The following is a 26298-nucleotide window of genomic DNA, read 5'->3' on the forward strand; positions in this document are numbered from 1 at the left end:
GTGGAGAGAAGGGAGATAGTGGGACAGAAGTGGCGGCCGTGTTTGTCCCTTCATTCGTATTGATGTCATATCGACACTCTCCCCTCTTCCCCCAGTGGCACTGAAAATATTACAGCTATTAATTATAACAGTTCTGGCCTGGCGTGACAATAGAGCTCCACTTTATCAATGTCAGGTGGGCAGTGACTCACACACACACACACACACACACACACAGTTGTTTTCATATCTTTTTAAGGCCCTAGGGTAACAAATATGTAGCATGTAATATAAATGTGCAACTACAAGACATCACACACCATGCATTACACACACCAGTAACAGTCAGTAAAACAGTGTGTAAGAATTGCAGTGTGTTGGAGAGCAGCAATGTTTGTGTTTACCACTTTTCGGTTTCCTCTGCTCTCCCTGGCGTTCCTCACTTCCCCTAAGTGCCTCTCCACACTCATTGGCTGCTTGTATTATTGATCCAGCCATTAAATGAAGATTTATGAGAGGCAGGGCTGTAATCACACTGAGTGCCGCTGCTGTCCGGGCTGCTGCTGCTAATGCCTGGACGGCCCCGTCTGGCTGCCATGGTTTCCAGGATGGCTGACAAGGTGTCTGTGATGTCAGCACAGGCGCAGATTTGTTGTGGCTATTATTACTATTGACATTATTTGTTCACTCAGAGCTGTCCTGAATGTCATTACCCTTGACCATACGGGAGGCTCTAAATGGACGACACTTCAGAAGTTAAGGAGCCGGAATCAGGGAGAAGGACGGAGGGAGGGATAAGTGGAAAGGTAGAGCGCAGGAGAGGGGAAAGAGGAAAGAGGGGCGTTATTTTAGCTTCAGCTGGAGCCTGAGGGAGAGGGCTGGATTATGAAAGATGACAGTGCCGCTCTCCCTGCTAAATCAGGCGCAGAATCCATTAGAGACGCCGGTGGATCTTTACCTGCTCCTCTGTCACTGTCACACTCATCTGGACACTTCCCCTGCCTGTCGCTCTATCAGGATGAGTGACACAGGGGGGCGTAACTAATGCACACAAATGTCTGCTGGATTTGTCTGTTTCTCACGCCTCATTGGGTGAAGTGAAGGGTCTTAGGACTCATTTCAATGTATGTGGGAAAACGGCAGTAAGAATGAGCAATTAAAAACCTGCAGACATGCAGCGATTGCATGTCAAATCTCGGCTCACTTTTTAATTTTTAATGTGCTGAGCCATTACAGATCTTTCATCTACAGTTCCAGACCATTTCTGGATATTTCTGTGCATTTCCTGTACATGGTAAAACATGAGGGATGTAGCATGACCTCTCACCCCAAGGTCATTATGCATATGCTCTCCTATTGTAGGTGTGGGCTTCCTCTGTGGTTCTCCGGTTTCCTCCTACTAGCCAAAGTCATGTAGACTATGTGCAGCGGTGATTCTAAATTGGTCGTAGCAGTGAGTGTGCACCCTGCGGATAGCCTCCGCCCTGCGCCCAGTGTTATGGCAGGGACTCTGGAAGCTGAGCTTATAAATAGTGAGTGAGTGATTTAAGGTAAAACATGCCATAATACAAAAAAAACACTGAACACTGAAAAACACTGAAAAAGACTTAACTGTGAACTTAGGGACATAAATAGAGGTGCTAATCAATGTGATTGTCATTAAAAAAGAAAGCAAGTCAAAACAGTGAACAAGACTAAACAAGTCAGTGCAGACCGACTGCTCTCAAAAAATAAGAGAAAAAAATACAGAAGCATGTGCTGAGGTGCTGATGCAAATACTGGACCCAAAGACTTCGTTTATTTGTTTATCATATTAACCAGTCTACCTACACTGAAACCTCAGCTTACTTCTATTTTACCTTGGCACCATGTTCTCTTCAATATCTGAGTGTTCCGTTAACCCATGGCCTTACAGGGTTATGGACTTCCTTGCTGGCCACCCTGTTGCCAAGGAGACTACTCATTTGCATACAGTTTGAACCTCATTAAAGAGCCGTGTTATTAAATCACTCCTCTGAGGTTGCTGAGTAACAGTAGCAGAAGACTTTTGGGTCATGTCGATGTGTTGAGGACCATGACCAGAGGTGGCCTTACCAGGGCACGCCCCTACGCTCTCCTCTTAATGAGAGCCAGGGGAATGGCTCTCTGGACCTGACTGTGTGAGCGTCTTAGGGTAGATAAGGCAGCGGTTCTGCTGTGGAGGCACCATCTCTCCTGACAAATTCAGCACTGCAGGTAGGATGGCATGAAACATCTTGCCATGTGTGCAACTGATTAAGTTGTCAAAGTAGCATATTTTTACCTCACATCTCTCATCATGAGCTCTGCTCCACACACATTTCCGAAATGTGAAAGTCCCCCGCTAGCTCTTCACACCTGGGGTCACACAGACGTGGTTCAGTAATTCAGAAGACCTTGTTCTCAAAAGCTCTTTTGTCTTATTGTTTTATTATATATTCCTCTTTGGTTTCCATTTTTATTTCTGCCATTTCCTATGATTCTCTTGGATTCTATTCCCTTGACTAGAGTTCCTATTTAAAGTACTTTTTACTTATCTCACTGCTGATCCCTGTACTTGGTTAGAAAGGGTCTTTAAACATTGTATGAAAGGTATTTGTATTAATATACTGTACGGGTGCCCTTGATCTCTGGTATGTGCAAGATTGCATGATTTTTTTCTTTAAATAATACAATTCTTTGTGAAATGTCAGTTTGGGTAAGTGTGGAGTGTAAATTGTGTAAATTGTGACCGGTTGGTCTGCTGTGGCAATCCCTAATGGGAGCAGTCGAAGGGAAAAGTGAAATTGTGAAAACTGTGAAAGAAAAAAGGCAATATAACACACACACTGAGTGTCATGATCCGGTCTGGAAGGGGCAACTCCGGGTCTGGGATTTGGACCAGAGTTTCATGTTAGTTTTGTGTTATGATGTTTCCTGATTGTTTTCGCCTGTATCTGTCACGTCCCTGCGGGCATGACGCGGCGGGGGCACAGAGAGGAGGACGAAGAGTGACGAGGAGACGAGGAATGAAGGACGCTTTCACCTGACATCACGAAACCGGGGTTTAATTTGTGAAGCACAAGACAGGGGAGACATCCGAGACGTAGACACTGGTGAACATGGAACATAACGTTAAAGACCTGACCGCGGACAGAAACAAACAGGGCAGCTTTAAACATTTGACACAGGTGAAAACGATTAGGGAACATTACACAGGACAACAATTAAACTCCCATTTCGGACCAGATCCTGACAGTATCTGATTGTATAAACCTGCCCTGTTCGTGTCTGCTCAGCATCGGGTCATTGTTACTTGATTTCTCCCATCCTGTTCACCATGTATTTAACTCCTGTTTTGTGACGTTGTTGGCGTCCTTCTTCCTCACCATGTCCAGCCATTGTGCCGCTGAAGAGTGCAACTATTTTATAAATTCCTCAAATCTCTCTTATTACTATTTTTCTGTACTTCTGTACTGAACGTTTATATCTTGCGCATATAGGACATTGTTGGGAATCAGGAGGAAGGTGGTGGAGGTTCTCTGTTTTGTGACCATGGGTAATTTTAGATGATAAATTAGCAGAATTAGCTGACTGATCACCTGCTTAATGGGACTGAAGTCACTCCATTAGATGGATGTGACTGAGTCATTTGGAGCAACCCCTCCGCTGTTGTGGAATATGAAAACAGGACAGCAAGTGGATTAACCTTGAAACTCACTACAAAATTGCCCACTGTTCCAGCCAGCCAAACAAGATCATGACTTTCAGGTGACCGGGGCACGTAGAAAAAGGGCTTTTGTAAAATGCACCCTTAACCTGATAGCATAATTCTACACTTTTGTAATGGTGGTCTGAGTGTATAACAGAGCTTTTAAGGCACCCATTGTGTGTAAAATAATTGGGAATCCAACTGTAAGTGGTTTAAAGCTACGTCATTTTGGGTTTCCTTTCGATCGATCCATTCTTTTACACTCCACTGGCTGGAAAAAGATGGTGTATTGTTCTGATTTCTGAAGAGACAGGTCTGCTTTTATCTGGAAATGGTCCTTGTTCAGAACTCCAGTAGCGTTCATGACTGGAGATGCATTTGTAAAACGATATGGTATTATCAGAATTAAACTGTACATCTGCTAATATCAGATGACTGGCATGAGGTCTTTACAAATATAACAGTGTTTTGAATTAGATGCTTAATACTAATAATAACAATAAAACAAATTAAGAATAATGAAAGGCTTTTGTGGCACAAACCAATTTAAACCATATTTACCTTATCTAGCCCTCTTATCTGACTTGGGAGGGGTATTGATTAATTTATGTCAATGGATGCATTATTACCAAAAAAAAGATTCATATGGAATATTGATTTTTTTCTCTCTCTCTTTACTTGGTAGGAGGCTCTACTAGTCCATGAAATGGACATCAGCTTGTGCATCTTGATTAGTGCAATAATGCGATTTAATTAGCGGAGAGCAAGAAAAACAGTCTTTAAAGACAAACAAACATCAACTGGAATGTTAATCCAGAAGACTATGCATCGTGTTTCTCTCCGGCTGCCGGAGGGATTAAACGTGAGGCGGTAGGGGATGTGGGCGGTAATTACGGAGATTATGGGAACCTACACATTACACACAATCCCTTCTTAATCTGCCCAGTCGGTCCGGCATCTCCTTTAAAGCACTGTAGCACAGATCATAAGGATTATCTCAGCTCTGGCACGGGTACACACCTGATGTAACAGCTCAAGTGTTCCTATGTCACAGACACTCACACACACACACACACATGCACATATAGGCAATTATCCTCCCCCAGCCACAATGCTTTGCCCAGGGAACACATGCAGGAAAGGATATGTTCCCTTCTGTGATGTTCCTGTGTGTGCGGACTGCCACTGTAACGGCGAGCAGCATGCCCGTGTGTGTGTGTGTGTGTGTGAGTGAGTATGAGTGGCAGGTGCAGTTGTGCGTGAGAGCGCACTCATTCATTCGGAACAGAGAGATCACTCTCACTGATGGAGGAGCGGAAGGGAGGGAGGGTGGAGCAGAGTGAAGGAGAATGGAAGAGCGAGTGGTGAGTCAGGATGAAATGGAAAATGGAGTGGGCCTGAGATAAAAAAAAAATGTAAAAATCATTAGGACAGAAGAATTTAGGGAGAGGAATATGAACGTAGGGGCTAACACATAAAAAGAAATGGAAAAGTGTCTCGTGTCCTCTCGTCTTGTCTTATCTTGTCTTTTATGATTTTACTAAATTGGCAGGGACAGTGAGATTAACTGTGGGTCATAACCCAGCGCTTTATCATCGCTATACAGAAAGCTGCTATCCCCAAACCCCGACACACCACTTCGGTGTGACATTCACCACAAACGTCCCACTCATCACTGACACTCGTGCCTAATGCTGTCTTGCACACGTAATCAGTCCAACATTTACACTGCAGTATATTCTGTAATATACTTTGCATTTACATTTAAGGCATTTGGCAGACGCCCTTATCCAGAGCAACTTACAACTATGAATATAATCTTTTTATTCACTCGGTTGTAGTTTCTATACATAACTCAGACAATATGAAGGTTACAAGTTAATCTAAATATTCTCTAAAGAGGAAGGTCTTAAGCTGCCGTTTGAAAGTGCTCAGTGACCGTGCTGTTCTGATCTCAAGTGAAAGTTCATTCCACCACCGAGGGGCCAAGATGGTGAAGAGTCTAGATGAGTGTCTTCCTTTTACCTTTAGCGATGGACGGACCAGGCGAGCAGTACTGGAGGCTCGGAGCATATGAGGTGCAGTGCGAGGTATAATAAGGGCTGTGATGTAGGATGGTGCTACTACATGTTTGGCTTTGTAGGCCAGCATCAGCAAGTAGATCTGAGGGAGGAAAAGAGAAGATGAGTTGTGTGTCGGCATAGCAGTGGTAGGATAACCCATGTGAGGAAATGACCTCACCAAGATATCTCGTGTAGAGTGAGAAAAAGAGAGGACTGAGTACTGAGCCTTGAGGGACACCAGTGAAGAGGCTACTTGAGGCAGAGGTGGATCCTTTCCCAGTCACTTGGTAAGATCATCAAGGTACGAAGCAAACCACTGCCATGCTGAGCCCCAAAATCCAAGCCTCTTCAGGATAAATAAGAAAGTTTTCTCAAGACTTCTTCTGGTGATTCATGAGCAATATTGCGTTTCTGACGTATAAATCTGTGTGTTTCTATGAAAAACAGGAACAAAGAAAAAGCAGTGGTATCAAACACTCTTCACAGTATTTTAAATAATGCTGAGATGTACTATTAATTCTTTAAATCCTGAAAATGTGTGTGTGTGTGGGGGGGGGGGTGTAAAACAATGTCATAATTGATTAATGTCATATCATGCATTATTATTATGGGCAATATTTATACAGTATATTTATACTGTATCAGAGGATTCCCACCGCTATTCACACACATGCATACACACACATTCCAACTCATAGAAATTCAGCGCTCCTACACATTTAGCAACAAATTGTCCATGAGATGATTATTGTATGAATATTTGGGATGTCAAAATTAATGTTTTAATTGCTGCAATTAGTTAACTTCCTGTCATGTCATAGTCTGCATGGCATTCATTTTAATGAATGACAAGATCATCTACCTGTCACATCTCATCTGAGCCATTTTGCCAAACTTGGCTCAGTCACAGTTTTAAGAAAGTATTCTAGCAAGCTTTAATCTTAAAAAAAAAAAATAATAATTGTGATTTATTCATTTCTAAATCTGATTATATATTTTTTAAATAAAAATCTGAATTAAACATGTTGCTATTATTTCATAATATACAGTCTGTCCTGGCCAGTGTGTCTCTGTGTATGTATGTTGAAATCTTCAAGGCTGTTTCCCTTCATCCCCAGACTCACACCAAGGCTTTTTGTCCTTGGAATATCAACAAGGGCTCAGTGTTTTATTCACTGGGGGTAAAGAGTGTTAAAGGTTGCTTGCCGAAAGGCTTCGTTTCTAGCTTTTGTTTCTTATTTCCTATTTTCTTTCCATTTTTCTCCAACATTCGGCCTTCTCTCCCCTTTAAAGGGCACAGGCTAAGCAGAGCTCCTTTTTATTTGCATGCATAATTAAGCCTCTCGTGGAGGAAATACAGTATGTTGAGTAATTATCTCTAAAAAGACAAGGCATCAGTAAACAGAGATTAGTTGAGTTGAGACGATGTGCAGGCATGACCCAACCGCTCATTGGTTTGGATTATTTATCCGCTTGGTGCATATTCCAATCTCGTCCCGCTCTTCTGTGAAATCCTGCCCGCCCCCGGCCCCTTCCGTCTGAACCGGGGTAATTCTGCACAGTCGCTTTAATGGCTGAGTGATTTAAAGACAATGTGAATGTTATCAGTGCGAGCACTGCTGCTCTCTAATCTCTCGACAAGCCAAGCGTTTCATCATCTCCCTCATGCACACGTGCTATATTTCAGCTCGCCTAACGAGAACAATGATGGATGGATGGACGGTTTGAAAACGGGGCATCTACGCAGCTATCTCTTTGCCGTCACTCTCCCTTTTTCTCCAGCTCTCGTTTTTGGCCTTGATGTATCTGTGCATCCAACTCCAATTTGGAGTGAAGTTTACAGTATTAAATGGAGTCCAGGGGAGTTGTTCTGCAGCCAGTGGCTGATTAATCAAACTTATGGATCAGAGCGGCTGGACTCCTTCCCTGGCCCTCGTCTCATGCTAACAAAGATGTTCTAACACAAACTTGTTAGCGCAGCTCTCAAGAGCTGCTTTTCTGCTTACTCCGTTTTTGTTTTTTCGATGTAGACATGACCCCAAAGGTCAGGGTCCTCCATCCTCGGCCCTCTGGGACGTGCCAACGAGTTGGTTTCCCAGCAAGTCTGTCACTAATGTGGGATTGAGCAGTGTGGTCCAAGCCTTAACACCCAAATGCTGTCGATATGAATAGATTGGAGTCCAGAAGGAGTTGGAAGTGCCAGACTGGACCGGTGTCAAATCCACATCAATGAAAAGCTCAATTTTCCATAATGACCACAAACACACCGGAACAGCGAGACGTAGACAGAAGCTGACGAGGACAACAAGGACGAATTTACAGCGAAGTCTATAGATGGTGGAGCAGTTCTCTCCAGATCAATCTGCCTCGGCTCGGAGTGACGTTCCAGAAGGGCTGATTGATTTAATCACGCTGTTTCTTTCTACAACACACACACCTCAACCCAAAGCTACTCTATCATTCTCAGAACCTTCACAAACTCACAGTACAGACGGGTGAGTTATGGGTCTACAGAATGCCTGGAGCAGAGTTCAGCTAATCTGTGTGTAACAGATTCCATTCACAGTGTGTTTTACTGCAAAGACGTGTAGACTTCTTTCAGAGAGCGAGTTGACACATCCGCTACATCTTCTGATGCATGCAGCTGTGTGAACGTCATTCTTTATTTTTTCCACATAATTGATTTGTTCATGCTGGTCTGTTGACTGGTGGGTTTGTTGTAAAAAAAAACTTTCAGGCTGAAATCGCTGAGGGCCAGGGGCCAGGTGATTGCCAAAGCGGGACAGAGTGGGACTCAGTGAGCACATGGTCCTGTTAAATGGAGAAATGTGGAGACAAGCAGACAAACCTTCTGTGTGTGTGTGTGGTTGTTTTAGATTTCTACAGACCCCTGAGATTTAAGTCTATGCTGATAATTACATCAGATAAAACTATGCTACCTTATTCAATTAATCATGTTTATCACACTGAGTCTGTTTCCATGGAAACATGCAGCACTGGTCATTAGAATGAGGGTTTATGGAAAATGCTGAAAAGTATTTATATCTTGTCTGAACTAAATGTCCTTACAAACACTGAAACAAATTTAATTTAGTAAAAGTGGGGATATCCTGCTACCGTAATTCCTGCAGAAACAAAGTTTCCTATTTCAGAAAGAGGCCAATGGAAGTGATTCAAATTATTCATGTTACCTGCCTGTTTCACAGTTTCAAAATGATTTGGAGAATTTGTCTACTAAGTTGTCCATAAGTCTGAGGTCTCTGGGTTAGGTGTGTGTTTGTCACAATGTGCTCTTACTAAAGAAAGCTAAGAAAATCTTACCCGTTTGGAGATTGAAATCAGTGTGTGTGAGTAAAGTGATGGCCATGTTGTTGTTGTTTTTTTGGGGTCTCAGAACTACTTTGGTTTGGTTCTCGCTCCTTGATTTGTGAAAATGTAAAAAGCAGTTAGATTCCTGGACATCTTACATATTTTGCCATACATACTGACTAAATTACAGTTGAATCCCTCAAATATCTGGCAGCTTTGATGGCAAAGTAAGCATTTTGAAGTGCCACCATATTCATTATGAACATTTTGTTCGATGCTAATGAGCTCTGTGGGGTGGTGGGGTGACAACAGATCTCCTCCCCTCAGCTCGACATTGAAGCTGTTATGTTTACAGCTTATTGGAACATACATCTCATGGCTCCCTTTCCCCCACATCTACATTCTGGAAGCATTAAGTATGCAGGGGTGTGTTTATGACTTTAAAATTCCAGGGAGATGAAGACATGCATACTGTTCTCTGCACCTTTTTTTCCGCAACAATCCTTATTACTCATAAAACCATCTCCTGGCACACAGAGATGAATTATCATCACTTTGTGGCTTTTGGGGGAAAGGGTTCATTAGTATTTGCTGTTGTTTATTCAGCGCAGGCCGTGTACCAAACGGATGCCTGCTCATTATCATCCATCCAAATACGAGCCTGCAGTGAGAGCGCCGAGCAAAGCAGACGAGTTTGAGTTTTCCTCAGGAAGGATTTCAATCACAGGCTACAGCTTAGCGCCAAAGCGGCTTCTCCGCAGAGCCAAAGAACTTGAAAGCTGTTTGGCCCTCCCGGGATCCTGCCACATGCATTACCCAAAACACACCACAGCCATTAATCAAAATGCGGCGAGTTGAATCAAACCGGATAGAAATGGTTCCGAAGGTTCCGCCTGGTGCTGCTGTGTTTGCCGTTCTTCTTTCTAACGTGCCTCTGTGACATTAACTCAACCACCACAGTTTTTAATCAGCAAATTGGAGATCAGAACAAAGGCAAATGACCCTATTTTCTCCTGATGCAGGGATTGCTGTGGACAAGCACGGCTACGTCTACTTTGTCGACGGAACCACGATCCGGAGGGTGGATGAGAAGGGCGTAATAACGACCGTGATTGGCTCCAGTGGCCTGACGTCCACCCAACCCCTGAGCTGCGACTCGCGCATGGACATCAGTCAGGTGACATATGAACACATACATGATTCCTTTTCAGTTCAAACCTCCGAGGCTGTGAGTCCCAGTCCCGGCTCCGGCCTTGTGTGTTGGGAGTTTGCATGTTCAGGGTTCCCCCGTGTTCTCTAGTCTCCTCCCGCAGTCAAAAGGCATAGTTGAACTGGCAAATACTCATTGCTGTATGAGTGAAGGGAATGTTTGTGAGTCCCTGTCCTGCGTCCATTAGGTTGGGCACTGGCCGCCACGTGAGGGAGTGAGGGAGTACAGTCAAAACTTGAAAAGCTGAACAATGACAGTGATGTTGTCACACAACGTAGAGTGGATGAGTGCTGACGTCAGTATCAATTCAAAAAACATTTATGCAATCAAACCACAAAAGATGCCAATTCCCACGAAAAGGCAGAAAGGCAGGACAGAGGCAAATAACAAAATTCTTCTCTCGTAATATAAACGCATACAAGGATCAAAATAATAAGGGAATAAGCGGTGAAACAGAATACACACAAAGGGGCCAGCACAGGGGAACATGATAAGCACCATATATATTTATATATTTATATACTGTTTTCTCAAATCTATAGTGTTTGATGTATACTCTAATGCATACACAAGCAGATCTTCAGATCAGGCTCGATCCATTTTTTCGCCAAGGGAGGTAGCTGCGCCACTAGTGCATTATATTGGTTGTAATATGACTCACATGTGAAGTAGGGCTGGAAATATTCTGCCCTCTTTCCGTCTGTCTGTGAGAGTATGAGAAGAGTACTGAACGCTGATCAGCCACAGTGACATTCCCATCACGATGTTACGCCACTGTTCCCACTATGGTTGGTTGGTTGGTGCCGGTGGTTTTCTGAATGTTTTTTCCCAGGCTTTCTAATGCCCTGCAGGGCATTCTGTGCATTCTATTCTATCCTACCCCAGGCCAAACACACAACCGCACAACTAAACACACACAAAACAGGAAAAGCCTCCTAATTAAGCTTCACCTGCAAAGTTTGAAAATGCTGCAGTTTCACTGATACTTTCAGACATATGAAAAATAAAAAACCTCTTCCCTGTTCCCCTCTCTGTAGTGAGTGGTGTTTGCCCTTATTTAATGTCTGGTTCATTTAGCTGCAGTGTGGGGTGCAACAGTAATAGGATAGGGCTCTGCGTCATGATCCCTCCTTCCTTCACCCTCCGGTGAGAAAAAATATTTTTTGCCACACATCCCTCCATGTGTCCAGCTGTTCATGAGCAGTGAGGAAGGCTGCCCGCTCCTCCTCCTCATGTCCCCACCCGCATTTCCCGTTGTGTCTCTGCGCCACTCAGCTTTACGCACTCTGGAGGATCCACTTTTTCGTCTGAATCCATTTAGTCAAGAGCACGTCGATCTGCAACACACTCACACACATTTACGTCTTCTGCAGACCCTCCCGCATGCAGAGAGCTTAACTGAGATTCAGAGTGCAGTGCGCTGGCGAGGGGACGTCACCACAGAGCTCCCTGCTAAAAGAGGGGAAATTTGAATAATCCCCATCATCCAATGGCTCCCAACACACGTCAGAATGACTGCAGTCCATTCCTCTGCTGTTTATCACGTTTCTATTTTTTCCGTAGACCCGTTCGGTGGGAGCGCGGTTCCATTTGCTGCCCTTTTCTGCCTGCCATTGTTAAAAATGAGGAGAAAGAAGGAGAGGGTCTTTCCTGAAATGGTCTGTGACTAGCAGCTGTTAAATTCCTCATTTGCATGCACCCATCAAATGGATCAATAATAGCTTGGACAGGTGCAAACCAGTCATTGGTTAATTTGGGACATAAAACTCTTGATGAGATGGTTTGTCTGGCTTGAAGCATGAGACATCTTGAGCAAGTCATCTCAAGTACATGTTATAAACTATTTAAACTAGACTTGAAGATTAACTGATGAGTCTTAGTTCTCTAGTCTTAGTCCCTTTTACACATGAAGACATCTTTGCAGACATGCGTTTGCTAGCCAGAAAAGTATACCAACTCTCCATCAGAGCCTCTTCTGCCCTGCTCTCTTCTCAGCTTCTAGACTTATAGAAATGCTTGGCCATATTGTATTTGTATGAGTCAGGTTGTTGCTGTCACACCCCAGTCCTGGGTCAGGAGCATGAACAACAAAGGAAAAAGGTCTCAGATATTGTGAAGGATTTATTATCCAAAGAGGGCACACATGCATACAAACAAGTCGTATTGTGGCTGTATTGTGGTCGCTAAGGCTATACAACAGGGCTAGGTGGATCAGAGTCCCAAGATGCCATGCACCCTCGACATGGGACAACAGGTTCTGAAATGAAGCCAACCACCCAATCGAGGACAGGAGGAGGAGCCAGCAATTCAAGCAAGCTCCACACACAGAAACAAATAAGAAATGTTCTTTTGCAAGAGTTAAGGTGTTATTTCTGACTTCTAAAAAACATTGAAAAACAAGGAAAATGCATGGAATTGTCTCAGTAGGCAGTATAAAGCATTGAAATGCTGTGCACAACAGCCCTAGCCAAAAATCCGAAGTCACTTTGTGTGTTATCAGAATGCATGTATTCTTTCTTTTTTTAACGTCATGTAGTCTGAATACCAACCTTGTCCTTTGTAAAATGTCACACCTCACTAGAATGGCACATCTGTGGAGACTTCGAAAAGCATGATTTGAGTAGATATGACATAAAATGTGTCCAAAAGTGTCTTTCTGCCCTCAATGCCATGAGATCACGTAGAGCCCTGTCTCCTTCGCTTCTTTCTCATTTTCTTTCCCCGTCTCTTCCCTCCCCTTCCTCATTCTCATTTCTTTTTTATTCAGCTGAATCTAACTGAGCCGCACTCTTCTTGCTGCAAAAACTGTCTCTCCACTAAACTCACTCCGATTTGGCGATCTCACCGTATAACCAGCCATTAGACGGAGATTTCGCTTTGGAGATTTTCTTGATTGAAATTTGGCTCAGGCAGAAGGGAAAGAAAAAAAAAAGAAAACATGAATGAAGAAAATCACCTAAAGCTTTTCTCTGTGCCAGACTCCATCTTTAACTGCAAATGGTAAATCGCGCAGAGACACACAATCGCAAAGAGAGGCTGGCGTCAGGGTTGGGGTTTGCAAGCGTGCGATTGGTGGATGGGGTGCCAGAGAGGGCTGTTATTTACCCGGAATGAAGCAAATTCTATCTCACTCACGCCCCTGAGCTGCCTCTTCTCCCTCAAGTCATCGGGAACACAACAGGAGGCCTGCCGAACCGCCTGCCTTCAATTGGGTGCACCAGTCTGAGGCCTACCAGAGCGTTGATTCATTAAGCAGAATTTTTTAAGCTGGTGCGGCTCAGGGAGAAAGAAAATGAAGGTCTCTGAAGCACAGAGTGTGTGTTTGTGTGTGTGTGGGTGTGTTAGTTACTTGCTAATGACTACTAACATATGCTGCACTACACCATACACCATAGTTAATGCTGAATGACATTAGATATTTAGGTAATTATGTAAAAGTTGAGATATAGGCATTGGTGTGCACTTGCACTTTTGAATGTGGTGCAACACACAGTTACAACATCTTATATTATTGCATTGGTGTAATAATGCACTTCACATTCAAAGGTATATTAAGAATTTTTTATGCATGTAACAGTATGTTGAACGGTGCTACACCACCTAGGTCAAATGTCAATTATTGAAATGAAGGCACTATACTAAACATTACGACAGCTTTAATTGCGTGTGTGTGTGGGTGTGTTCGAAAAACTTTCAGTTTGCTGGGTATTTGTGAGTGAATTTATCAAACAGGAGAAGCATTATTGTGTGTCTGTGTGGGTGCAAGTTTGAATTTTAAAAACAATAAAAGGCAAACTTGGTGTGTGTGTGTGTGTGTGTGTGTGTGTGTGTGTGTGTGCGTTTAGTCTCTTGTTTGTGAGCATGGCGGTGGTGTGTGGGTGTGTGAGGATATGTATTTTCCTTAAATAATAGCAGGCTTGTTAGTCACTGACATAGTACCTTTTTTTATAATGAGTTTTATTGGCATAATTTTTTCCCCTCGTCAGAAGTGTGACATTTGTTGTGTTTATTGTTAGCTAAATGTCCTGCCATGTCTTTCAACCATGATTATTTCTCTCTCTTTCATGAAACACATGCTTTCTTCCCACGCATGTTTTTTTTTCACCCTCTTGCTCCTTCTCCTCAGTTCCGAGCTGCTGTATTGAGATGACACAGTGGTTCTTGCAGTGCCAGAGCGCATAGACACACAAACGTCTGTATGGCAGACAGACTTGGCAAGTTCAACGTAACCAGAAAACACAAGTCCGATCTCTGCAGAATAACATTGAATGTTTGGACATGAGGCGTGCGTGTGTGTGTTACTGCAGTCAGTCCATTTCCATCCTTCAATACCGTGTGACTTATTTCAACATTCACTGGCGCTTTTTTCCTCTCGTCGCCGAATAAACAAGGCGTCAATCATCTCACTGCAAGTTTAGGTTGATTTCTGTAATGATGGGGTGAAATCGCTCTGTAATTTTGTTATACAGTTTGCACTGGTTCAACCATGTATGTGTGGTTGTGTGATAACAGTGATGTAAAGGCTATCTGTGAATGCTGAAGCTCTTTCAGTGGCCTTTAACCAATGTACTTTCTGGGATGAGTACATTTGGCCATTTACACCAGCCACAATTTACTCAACACTCATTTTAGATTAATGTATTCATTTGACTGTCATCACACACACACACAGAGTTGGTTAGAAATGAGAGAATTTCAGTTTCTCACTGGGGTCAATGTCCTGCCAGCCTGCAATGATCACATTGCTCTCAGTTTAACAGGGGAACGTGCTTCAATCTCCTCAATCGCTTTTCTGTTTCTTGTTTTTTTTTTTTTTTCCTCTGATTGCTAATTGATCTGCTGGCCAGTACGAAAGGCAGCATGGTGGTTCTGGTGGTTCATTCTGTTTTAAATGTCAAATGGTCTCTTAAAGGTCTGTGTGTTGCTGTCTCACGGACGATTGAACCATTTATCCATCAAGGCAAACGGGGTAAAAGAAAGGAAGAGACAAAGACTCACTTTTTACTCCCACAATTGGAAATGTTTTTCACATGTGTAATTGATCGAATTGGCTGTTTAATGCTCAGCCCCGGGGTCTTTGAATCCAGTTCAGACCTGGTAGGCTTGTTTTGGTGTGGCAGCAGCTGAGTATATGATGATATAATTATTGGGCTCAATGATGACAATGGTTCATAAAGAGGTTTTGCAAATTTCTCCCTCCCAGGTGCGTCTGGAGTGGCCCACAGACCTGTCCTTCAGCCCCTTGGACAACTCCCTCTACATCCTGGACAACAACATCGTGCTGCAGGTGTCTGAAGCAGGGCAGGTGCGAGTGGTTGCCGGGCGACCCATCCACTGTCAAGTAACCGGCATCGACCACCTGCCACTCAGCAAATCGGCAGTGCACGCGGCCCTGGAGGGCGCCAAGGCCATCGCCCTCTCCCACCAAGGGGTGCTCTTTATTGGCGAGACGGACGATAGGAAGACCAGCCGCGTGCAGCAGGTCACCACCAACGGAGACATTTCCTTCATCGCAGGTGCGGCCAGCGAGTGTGACTGCAAGATCGACCCCAGCTGTGACTGTTTCTCGGGTAGGTTGGGCAGGAAGCAGCCGCACGCACAGCGACTCGCACCCAGTCGGTTGCCCGTTCCTGCTTCTTTTCCCCCAAGCTTTGTCTGTTTTACACGCAGTACGTTCAGGGAGAGACGCTCGCTGTCAACAAAGCTTTTAAAAAAAGAGAAAAGAAGCCACGTGTGTGCTGTTTGTGCTCCAGGTCTGACGCTGTGTTTGCAGGTGTCGCATCTGGGCTCCCGCCTTGATCTTCAGAGGTGACTCGGGCCTCATTGTTTGCTCAGACGCGCAGTCGCTGTGAAATTACCTGCATCCCGTGGTCCCAGAATCATAAATTAGGAGCCATTTAGCATCCGTCTCCAGCTACCCGTCCTTGAACCGCGGATGAAAGGGAGCACCGGCACACATGCACACTTCAGACTTAAACAACGGTGCGAAAAACAAACCGTCTCTGTCTCCCACCGTCTGTTTAAAGTGGAGAGATTCTGGAAACGTTTCGGTTCAAAGGACTTTTGAAGCTCTTTTAGGCGTTCTTCACACTTAAGAAAGTCAAGCAGCCACTTAGTGCCCTCCGCCATGTGTTGTATTATATAATGTGGGTTTATTTATTTACCTTTATATACTTAGAAAGATCATCTGGTTCTACACGCCTTTAACTGCTCATGTAATATGGCCGCCTCATTTTTCCGGCAAATTGCTCAGCATGTTGTTTGGAAGCATCTTCAGAAATGAGCCCTGCATTCATTTTATGTACCTTGGGGGGACCGAGGGTCTACACAACAAGGTAAGTGGCATCAGCTCTCAAAACATCTCTGTCCTGCTGTCTCCAGGTGACGGAGGCTACGCTCGGGACGCTAAGCTGAAATCTCCATCCTCCCTGGCTGTATCACCCAACGGCACCCTTTACATCGCCGACCTGGGCAACGTGCGCATCCGCGCCGTCACTGCCAACCGGCCGCGGCTCACGGCCCAGAGGCAGTATGAGATCAGTTCGGTGGTGGACCAAGAGCTCTACCTGTTCAGCGTCAACGGCACCCACTTGCACACTCGCAGCCTGGTGACTGGCGACTACCTCTTCAACTTCACCTACTCGGCGGACGGCCACCTCGCCACGGTGACGGCCGGCAACGGCGGCTCTGTACACGTGCGGCGTGACGCCAACAGCGTGCCGCTGTGGCTGCTGGTGCCGGGCGGTCAGGTGTACTGGCTCACGCTGAGCAATGCCGGCACACTAAAACGCGTCTCCGCCCTTGCCCACGACCTGGCCCAGATCAGTTACTATGGCAACACTGGGCTGGTGGCAACAGTGAGCAACGAGAATGCCTGGACCACGGTGTACGAGTGAGTACCTCACACTCTTTTTAATCTTAATCTTTTGGTCTGACACCCAGACTCTATCAGTCACTCGCTCACTCGCTCGCTCGCTCACACTCCTCTCTCCCTTGGTTGAAGTCCCATTCATGTTAGTGTCAGCGTGTTGGCAAATGAGCACTGTGTGGCTGCCTGTGATTGACAGGTCTGAGTGGAGTGTGTGTGTTATCTGGCCCGCTGTGTGTGTGTTTCTGTCATGTCCTCTCTCGCCCTCCTCTTGACTGTATCTGGCACTTTTCTTTCCCCCCTTCGCTCTCTGAGGGGTTTACCCCCCTTATCATTGTTAGCCAAGGCTGCTGTCACCTGGTTGCACTTGTCTTCTGCCCGGCGACGTTGGAAGCAGATAAATTTTCTATTAATTATGGGGGGGGGGGGGGGGGGGGGCTTATATTCATGGCCGTGCTTGAAATCCTCATTACCTTCAAATGCTGCCGGAGCTGTCCTGTAGCCGCTCTCTCACCCACAGCTGTTTGTGTATTCATAGTTTTTGTTGCATGCTCACGAATCATGAAGATCTGAGCGTGAGAGGCATGGCGAATCCATCACCGACCCGGCCAGTTGTTGAACAACTGAATCATTACCTCGGATTTCCTGTTGGAAGGATGAAAACGAGTCGCCTGTCCGCCACATGTTGGCGGTGTTAGGCAACGGGAAGTTGGCTCTCTTCCTGTGTGTGTGTGTGTGTGTGTGTGTGTGTGTGTGTGTGCCAGTGAGTTGTGTGATTATATAAAAATGTTGGCGTAGGCATTTTGGGGGATTTGGCCGCCATGTGAGCGCCGGGTTCTAAATCGGTTTGGAAATGTCAGTAGCACCGAAGCCGGGTGCTTCCCTCATCTCTCCACTTTAATTTTGTTTGATCGGCGCTCCGACCTTTCGCCCCACCGAGGAGCTCCGAAAGGCAGATTTCTCTCTCACACGCGCATTCGTCTCCTTCGGAGGCTCTGTTGGCATCTTGGGCTCCGACTCCCATTTCAGGTGTGATCCACTGCTGCCCCCCACTGGCCAGCACACGGCTGCCCCCTTTTTTTTTAAACTGTGGTCTGACTGGAACCCAGAAACTGCTTTACAAGGTGATTTAATTTGACTTACTTATCATTATTATGATGGAAAGGAGGAAAAAGGCAGTATGGGAAATGGAGTAGCAACTCACACCTAAAATGGTGTGTGTATGAGCAAATGTGCACACCAGCAGGGCTCAACTGGTTGTAAAATAATGTTTAGAAAAATTATATGTTCGCCTCAGCAAAGATCTAATGAGGCGCTCAACAACACAAAAGACGTTTGGCCCTTTTTCTATAATTAACATAATTTGTTATTTGCAGTAATTGAGTGTGTTCTCCTAGCAAGCATAGGTGTGTGTCAGTTCTAAATGTGTGTGTGTGTGTGTGTGTGTGTGTGTGTGTGTGTATGCGTGCACTCAGGTATAATAGCGACGGTCACCTCATCAATGTCACTTTGCCAACGGGAGAGGTCAGCAGTTTCCATGGCAATATGGAGAAGTCGGTCAAGGTAGAGGCTGAAGTGTCAAACAGGGAGAACTTCGTCACGGCAACCAACTTTTCCGAGGCCAGCACTATATTCATGCTGCGGCAAGGTGTGTATATATGTGTGTGTTTATGTGTGTGTGTGTATGCATAAAAATATTATGTAGAATGATGTAAGATTCACTGTGATTGTGGCCTTCATTAAAACAATTTAATTTGGATCTTTAGCAGTGAACAAACTGATAATATTTAATTTAGATCTTATTAAGCATTGTTTTGGGGGGGTTTATTATTGTATGTTTTTCCATTAAAAGCAATTTTTTGCATTTAGTTTTCCTGGCAAGAGAAGCGTTTCTTCTTTCATTACATTTCCTCCCTACGTCACTTTTTCTGACTTGTCCCTAACAAGTCTTCTGTGAGTCTGCTTTCTCTTCAGTACTAATATGTTGCACAGAGAACAGTAATAAAAACTCTGCAGCACTTGAAGCCTCCACTCTTTGACTGATGCACTGTACAGTAAATTCCAACAGCGCTGCATCCATCATCGCCCTCCACATTTCTGAACATTAGAGCAAGCGAACCAAAGCATGAGAGCAAAAACACAGACACTTCAGACAAATGTAAATACACAAAGATGGTTATTTATAAAAAAAAAATGAATGCTGGGAGCTCCAGCTCGGGGATTTATTTTTGATCCATCCTGAGCTGTGAATGTTGTGACATGTGGATTTCGGTTTACATCGTAAGCCGCCACAAACAAAGGGAAGTTTGCAACAATCAGCTAAGGGATAATTGGAATAAATCACAGATTTATTCATCACACTTCCTTTTTTTAAAGAATGCAGGCAATGCATTATATTAGGCGGGCCTGTTCCTCAGCCTGCTGTGTTCATATTTCACCCTTCTGGGAGGACCAACTCTGTATCACGTTGCAAAACAAACCGACTGAGCCTTTTCCTATGAAACTGCGACTAATGTTGTGTCTGCCGGCTGTTGCATCAGCCTTTATTTGTCACTAAGACTTCCAGCACTGGAATCTTCATTTTTTTTTTTTTTTTTTTTTGTTACAAATAAGGAAGTTATGAAAATATATGGAGTGAAAACTGTTGTAAAGTGTAACTTTACCGCCAACTGAGTCTAATCGGCTGTCTGCACCAGTTTTCAAGATCCTGTGGTTTGACACAATACTTTCTGTTTTTTTTAATGCGCTGCTTTCTATCCCTCTCTCGATGACTTCCTCAGCTCATGCCCAGAATGTGTACCGGGTGAGCACAGACGGTTCTCTCTGGGTGACGTTCTCTAGTGGGATGGAAGTCACCCTGACCACAGAGCCCCATGTCTCATCGGGCCTGGCATCGGGCATGGTCCATCCGACAGTTGGCCGCTGCAACATCACGTTGCCAGGGGAGCACAGCCACAGCCTCATCGAGTGGCGGCAGAGACGGGAGCAGGCAAAGAGCAACTACACCGCCTACGAGCGCAGGCTGCGGGTAATCATCGTCACATTTACCATCACACGTACAAAAGCGATAGCCTTAGTCTATATTTGGTCCATGAGGCCTACTGACCTGCTTTTCCTTTGTGACACAACCAAGCCACATACCTAATTTGCCTGTTATGGGGTGGTAGTAGCCTAGTGGGTAACACACTTGCCTATGAACCAGAAGACCAAGATTCAAATCCCACTTACTACCATTGTGTCCCTGAGCAAGACACCACTAAGTGTCTCCGGGGGGGGGGACTGTCCCTGGAACTACTGATTGTAAGTCGCTCTGGACAAGGGCGTCTGGTAAATGGTGCAAATGCTATTTGCGTCTAACAAAGTAACATTGTAGGAAAAAACAGTCTTCAGTCTTCAGCGGGGGTTCCCAATCTTATGCAAGCAGGGAGTCCTATTTGTGCAAAATGAAATTCCAAGAACCCCCATCCAACACCATGCTTAATTATGCATTGTACTTAACAGGGAAAGGGAAGAATGCCAAACTGCTGGCAATTTATTTCAGACCCCCAGGGTAACCCTGTGAGAAACCCTGCACTAACAGCACAGCTTGCCTTTAACAATGGCATTGAATGGAAAACTGTATTTACCCTGCCGTGGAGTAAGAAATTCTCTACACAGGGAAGGGTGGTAGTTGCCTAGTGAGCGACCATAAACAGCCAACTGACCCATAAAAACACAGGTCCAAGCCCGCAGTGTCCGTAAGCACTGCACTTGACCCTGAATTGTTCCAATGTCCCTGTCATTAGTGACTGAGAATCACTCTGTGTAAGATTGTCTGAGAAATGGAAAAATGTGAAAGTGGAGTGAAAATTGAACCGGGACGCTTTTTTCCACTCTATGTACTTATAACACTATATTTCTCTTTTCCTCATTAGAGAAATACTTTTTAAATAGATTATGTCTTTGGTCACTGGTTAGAGGTAAAGGGCTTCTCATCTAGGTTTTATGGGTTGGTATATGTGCAGCTAGGACTGATATGAATGAAAACAGATCACAGTATTAAATTGGACATGTGGGACAGACTGATCATTACCGAACATGTCAAATATAATCAGTTAGTTTCTAGATCAGGTATGATGGCTTCATTGTCCAGCTCCAGGGATGTTTGGGGCAACGTGATGCCGCAGTGCAACATTTAGCTGATGCTGCATTGGCTGTTTGCAGGCTGCAGGAAATGAGCGCCAGGGCATATAATTTAGTTTAACAGAATGAGGGCTGAAACCACACGCATGGTGTCTGAACACAACGGTGATGGAAACTTACTGCCCAGGCTCACTGTGTATAGTGATGTGAGTCGCTCACCACAACCATCTTCTATTAATGTCTGAGCAGTTTCCTGGGTGTTGTTTCAATGGTATACTGGAATGGCAGGAAGTAAGTAGGTTTACTGGGATAACTGCTTGAGTTGAGTGAAATAATATAAAAAGTGGCATGGTAGTTAGCATTGTGTCGAAAGTCATGAGATCAAATGCCAGCTTTATAAATGTTTTTGTAGGACAAGTTAAAGACAAGATATAAAAGGTAAACATTTTCGATTTTGGTGCAGGTTTTCCGTGCACACCAAGTGAATTAGCAACACCAAGTTCTCCATTGGCATGCATGTGTATGTGAATGGTGTGTGTGTGTGAGCACATGCCCTGAGGTGCATTATTTAGCATTGAGCATCCTGGGAAGGCCACATTGTTCTGTTGTGTAAATGATCCACCACAGGAGCATCAGAACAACAAGGGAAAGGGGTTTTTTATTATTATAAAATGGAATAAAAAAGTCATAATGTGGTCTGAAATTAGGCATATGGGATCACTGCAGTGGGAGAAGGAGCATCTTCTAAAGAGATCTAAAGGAGGCAGATGACACTTTTAATTTCCCTTGTGCTGGTGCAGTTGTGAAAAACACAGCCATGACAAATTAAAATTACTGGCCACAGCCAGTAATACTCAAATATCCTTTTCCTTTTGTGTATCATGAGTTTGAGAACTATTTTTCAGGGTCACAAGAGTAGAGAGTTTCTGTGTCTATCGCCCATCTCAGGCCCATAACAGGAACGTGCTGTCCATTGACTTCAACCAAACCACTCGCGTGGGGAAGATCTACGACGACCATCGTAAGTTCACGCTCCGCGTTCAGTACGACGAACTTGGCCGGCCCGTGCTTTGGGCTCCCAGCAAGTACAATGACGTGAGTGTGACCTACTCGCCGGCTGGACTGGTCACCAGTGTCCAACGTGGCAACTGGACGGAGAAGCGAGAGTACGAGAACGGCAGACTGATCTCCAGGACCTGGACCAATGGCAAGATCTGGAGCTACACCTTCTTGGAGAAGGTAAAACCTGAAGTTGAATCTCAGATCTTTCCAGCAGTTACTTGATGTGAACAGCAGTGAGGTGACATCTCTGACCTGTCTGGAATAGATTTTCAAGTGAAGTTCATCCAACATGTTCCAGATTTGCAATGAATTGTATTACCAGATAAACATTGTGGAAAATATTACTCAAATTCAATATATTTTCATGTTATAAAACTTTGAAAAAAAAAGTTTACAAAGGTTCAAAAGATAAAAACGTTGGGTCATAATCTATCTGAGTCATAATCTAATTGAATTGTTCAAAAATATACTATTTGTGTTGAGCCTTTATTTTAATAAAGCATAAAGATTTTTGTAGAACAAGTTGGAAGACAAGACATAAATGTCAAAAAACTGTCTGAAAAGGGCACTTCTGTTGTGGAACAATCACTAAGAAATAAATGTATGTACTGTAGAAGCTGTCTTCTAAAAAAAAAAAAGCTTTCTACAGTCACAGCATTAGACTGGCTCTCAAATGTCACCATGGCTGAAACTGTGTGTCAGCACTCAGACAGGAAGCAAGTAAAGCCACCAAAGCAAATGAAGTGTTATGGTGCAGTGGCAGGAGACACATTGAAAATACAGTTTTTTTGTTTTTTCCTGAGACGCGTGTGTGCACGTTGTGTGTGTTGCAGTCAGTGATTCTGCTGCTGCACAGCCAGCGCAGGTACACCTTTGAGTACGACCAGACCGACTATCTGCTCTCAGTGACAATGCCAAGCATGGTGAGGCACAGTCTGCAGTCGGCGCTGTCTGTGGGGTACTACCGCAACACGTACACCCCACCGGACGCCCCCGGCTCCGCCCTTCTCCAGGACTACAGCCATGATGGCCGGCTGCTGCAGACGCTCCACCTGGGCACAGGCCGACGCATCATCTACCACTACAACCGCCTCTCCCGTCTGGCTGAAGTGCTGTACGACTCAACCCTGGTCACCTTCACTTATGATGAGGCCGCAGGGTCCATCAAAACCATCCACCTGATGCAGGATGGATTCATCTGCTCCATCCGCTACAAACAAACAGGTGTGAAACCCTCACACACAAAAGCACCACGCAACATGTACATACATGGGCATCAAATGTTAGGATGAAGGTTTGTAAAGGATATTTAATTAAACTGATACATTACGTATTACCTATTATGTTTCACACAAACGGTGATATAAAGTTAAAAATAACAGTGATTTTGCTGCACTGCCTAGTTCCTTTTTACTTTTCTCTGTATTCCCTCTCCTTCCTTTGATGGCACAGAGCATGCTTTTTTTAGTCTGTTAACAAAATGTCCACACGGCCCCATAGAGGTGCTACATCCAGGACACAATAGCTGTTTTGTTAGCCTGAGGGGCTAATCAGGACCGTGGGGTAGAGTGGGACTGAGCGGTAGCGGCCTTAGGCTGAGCAGTATGTGCCCTGCTGATAGCAGAGAATCACTGCAGTGTGGTGACTCTAGAGCCGACTGGCTCCTGGCATGGAATAACCACGTCTCAAATCGTGGACTTTCAAACCTGCCACATGTTTTTTGTTCCCCTTATTATTTCACACAATTTTCACTCACACAGACACCTGCAGTGTCAAAAACCTTTTTATGCCTTTTTGCATGTCAGCCACACTAAGAAAAATGACTGTGGCGTGTACATGACATTTCTATGACCACACAGACAGATGGAGGGAGACAAGGACAAACAGACTGCACTCGGTCAGAGGCAGAGAAGCTGTCAGACATGCCCATCCCCATCTTTGTAGTTGAGTTCAATGAGTTTTCTGTGTGGATTTTCTTTTTTCCCCACATGGCTGTACTTTAATTAACTCAGAAGAAATAGCAGATACACATCTGAGGCATTTCAAAGGCTTTTTAAGCATTCAAAATTAATATGAAAATGAATATTTCTTGATTATTTCTCATTTATATTCCTTGATTATTTCTCATGGTACAAATAAATACAAAGCATTTTCATGTATATACACAATATAACAGTTAGGTGGAAACAGACTTCTTTTTTCTATAAAATCTTGTTTTTACAGGTCCTCTGGTTGGTAGACAGATCTTTAGGTTCAGCGAGGAAGGTCTGGTGAACGCTCGCTTCGACTACAGTTACAACAACTTCCGGGTTACCAGCATGCAAGCCATGATCAATGAGACACCCCTCCCCATTGACCTTTACCGCTATGTGGACGTGTCGGGCCGCATTGAGCAGTTTGGCAAGTTCAGTGTCATCAACTACGACCTGAACCAGGTGATCACCACCCATGCCATGAAGCACACCAAGATCTCCAACGCCAACGGCCAGGTGATCGAGGTTCAGTATGAGATACTGAAGGCCATCGCCTACTGGATGACGGTCCAGTACGACAGCATGGGACGTACCACGGTCTGCGATATCCGTATCGGCGTGGACAACAACATAACACGCTACACATATGAGTATGATGCAGATGGGCAGCTGCAGGCGGTAATGCATACAATCAATCTCATCTTTCTGATGTTTCATCTCATGTCTCTGCAAGCATAAAACTATTTGGAAAGTACTGTGTATAAATACAACTCAAGCCACACAGCATGATTTAGACAGGGGACATATAAAATTATATTTCAAAAACACAAAGAGCATTTTTTTCTTGGTGCTAAAAAAGAATGGTGCTTGAGAACCCTTGAATTAAAGTGTTGATTTTCTGCGTGTTGAATATGGTCCTAAAGTGCCTATAACGGGGATCGTATTTGTGATCTTGGTTTTTAGAAGTAATTACACATCAACAAAAAAGCGCTCTGCGGGTCGTTAATTCCTCCTCTCAAAGATACAGATAATAAGCAAGCAGTGATACGTCTCTTTATTTTTTTCAAATCCAGGGAACAAGAATGTGTGAACATGGCCCATGCACTAAATCTCAACAACAACAGTACATAGAACTCCAATACACTCCAGCACTTTCACTTTCAAACTCTGCTTTTTACTTTTTTTTTCCTTATACATTGTGTTTCACTCACCTTCACCCTACCTGTTACACATATTTTATGTTAAAGACGTAAAAGTGTAATATTTGGTTATGTTTGCAATATTTGCATATTGGTTCATTGTATACTTGCAACATTGGCAATACTGTGGTCTGTAGCAGTCGCAAAAAACTTTTCACTGCATATCATACCGTGTATGACTAGTAGTGGTGGGCATAGATTCATTTTTTAATCTAGATTAATCTCACTGTAATCTTGGAATTAATCTAGATTCATCTAGATTAAAATGGCTCATTTGAATTCTGCCGAAGGCATTCAGAATATGTGTGCTACCCAAATAATGACTAAAAGTAAGTCTTTGAGAACGGGTTTCTCAAGCCAGGTGGCGCATTAGACCAGGGACTCATCTCCTGTTTCCAAAATGCATCACAAACTGCTTGATAGTTGGTGATGAAAATAAATAATGTTCAATAAGATGTACTTGCCTCGGTTGCACTCAAACATAGTAGTTTGACGACGACTCTTCCCCTGCACTACATCAGTACTTAGCTAACGGATGCTTTGCGTTTAGGTGGTACTTGAGACTGGAAGAACTCCTACAGTAAACTAATTCCGCTTCGCACAAGGTGCAAACAACCTTAGTCTTGTCAATGTTTCCATTGGGAAGCTTCTTAAAAATACATTTTCCCTGAAGCAAACCCGGCGGCTTCTTGGCTGCATCCATGTTACCACGTCACGTTTGATGGTGTAATTTCCCAGTTTGAAGACTTGTTCTCGCCCCCTACAGTGCAATTCGGCTAGGTATACATCCGCGCTAAAATATCA

The 26298-nt window shown here is 44.2% G+C and overlaps 1 protein-coding gene across 2 annotated transcripts in view; it reads left to right on the forward strand.

The window, feature by feature from the left end:
• tenm1 (teneurin transmembrane protein 1) overlaps nt 1-26298 on the forward strand; it is a 165048-nt gene that overhangs the window by 133249 nt on the left and 5501 nt on the right. For both annotated transcript variants that reach the window (XM_028982715.1, XM_028982716.1), the window contains exons 23-30: nt 10083-10237; nt 15474-15840; nt 16652-17162; nt 18614-18786; nt 19919-20166; nt 22209-22499; nt 23156-23546; nt 24546-24973. In XM_028982715.1, the coding sequence (XP_028838548.1) occupies nt 10083-10237; nt 15474-15840; nt 16652-17162; nt 18614-18786; nt 19919-20166; nt 22209-22499; nt 23156-23546; nt 24546-24973 (2564 nt within the window). The remainder of the gene's footprint in view (nt 1-10082; nt 10238-15473; nt 15841-16651; nt 17163-18613; nt 18787-19918; nt 20167-22208; nt 22500-23155; nt 23547-24545; nt 24974-26298) is intronic.

Source organism: Denticeps clupeoides, chromosome 6 (assembly GCF_900700375.1).
Source record: "Denticeps clupeoides chromosome 6, fDenClu1.1, whole genome shotgun sequence".
Lineage (NCBI taxonomy): Eukaryota > Metazoa > Chordata > Actinopteri > Clupeiformes > Denticipitidae > Denticeps > Denticeps clupeoides.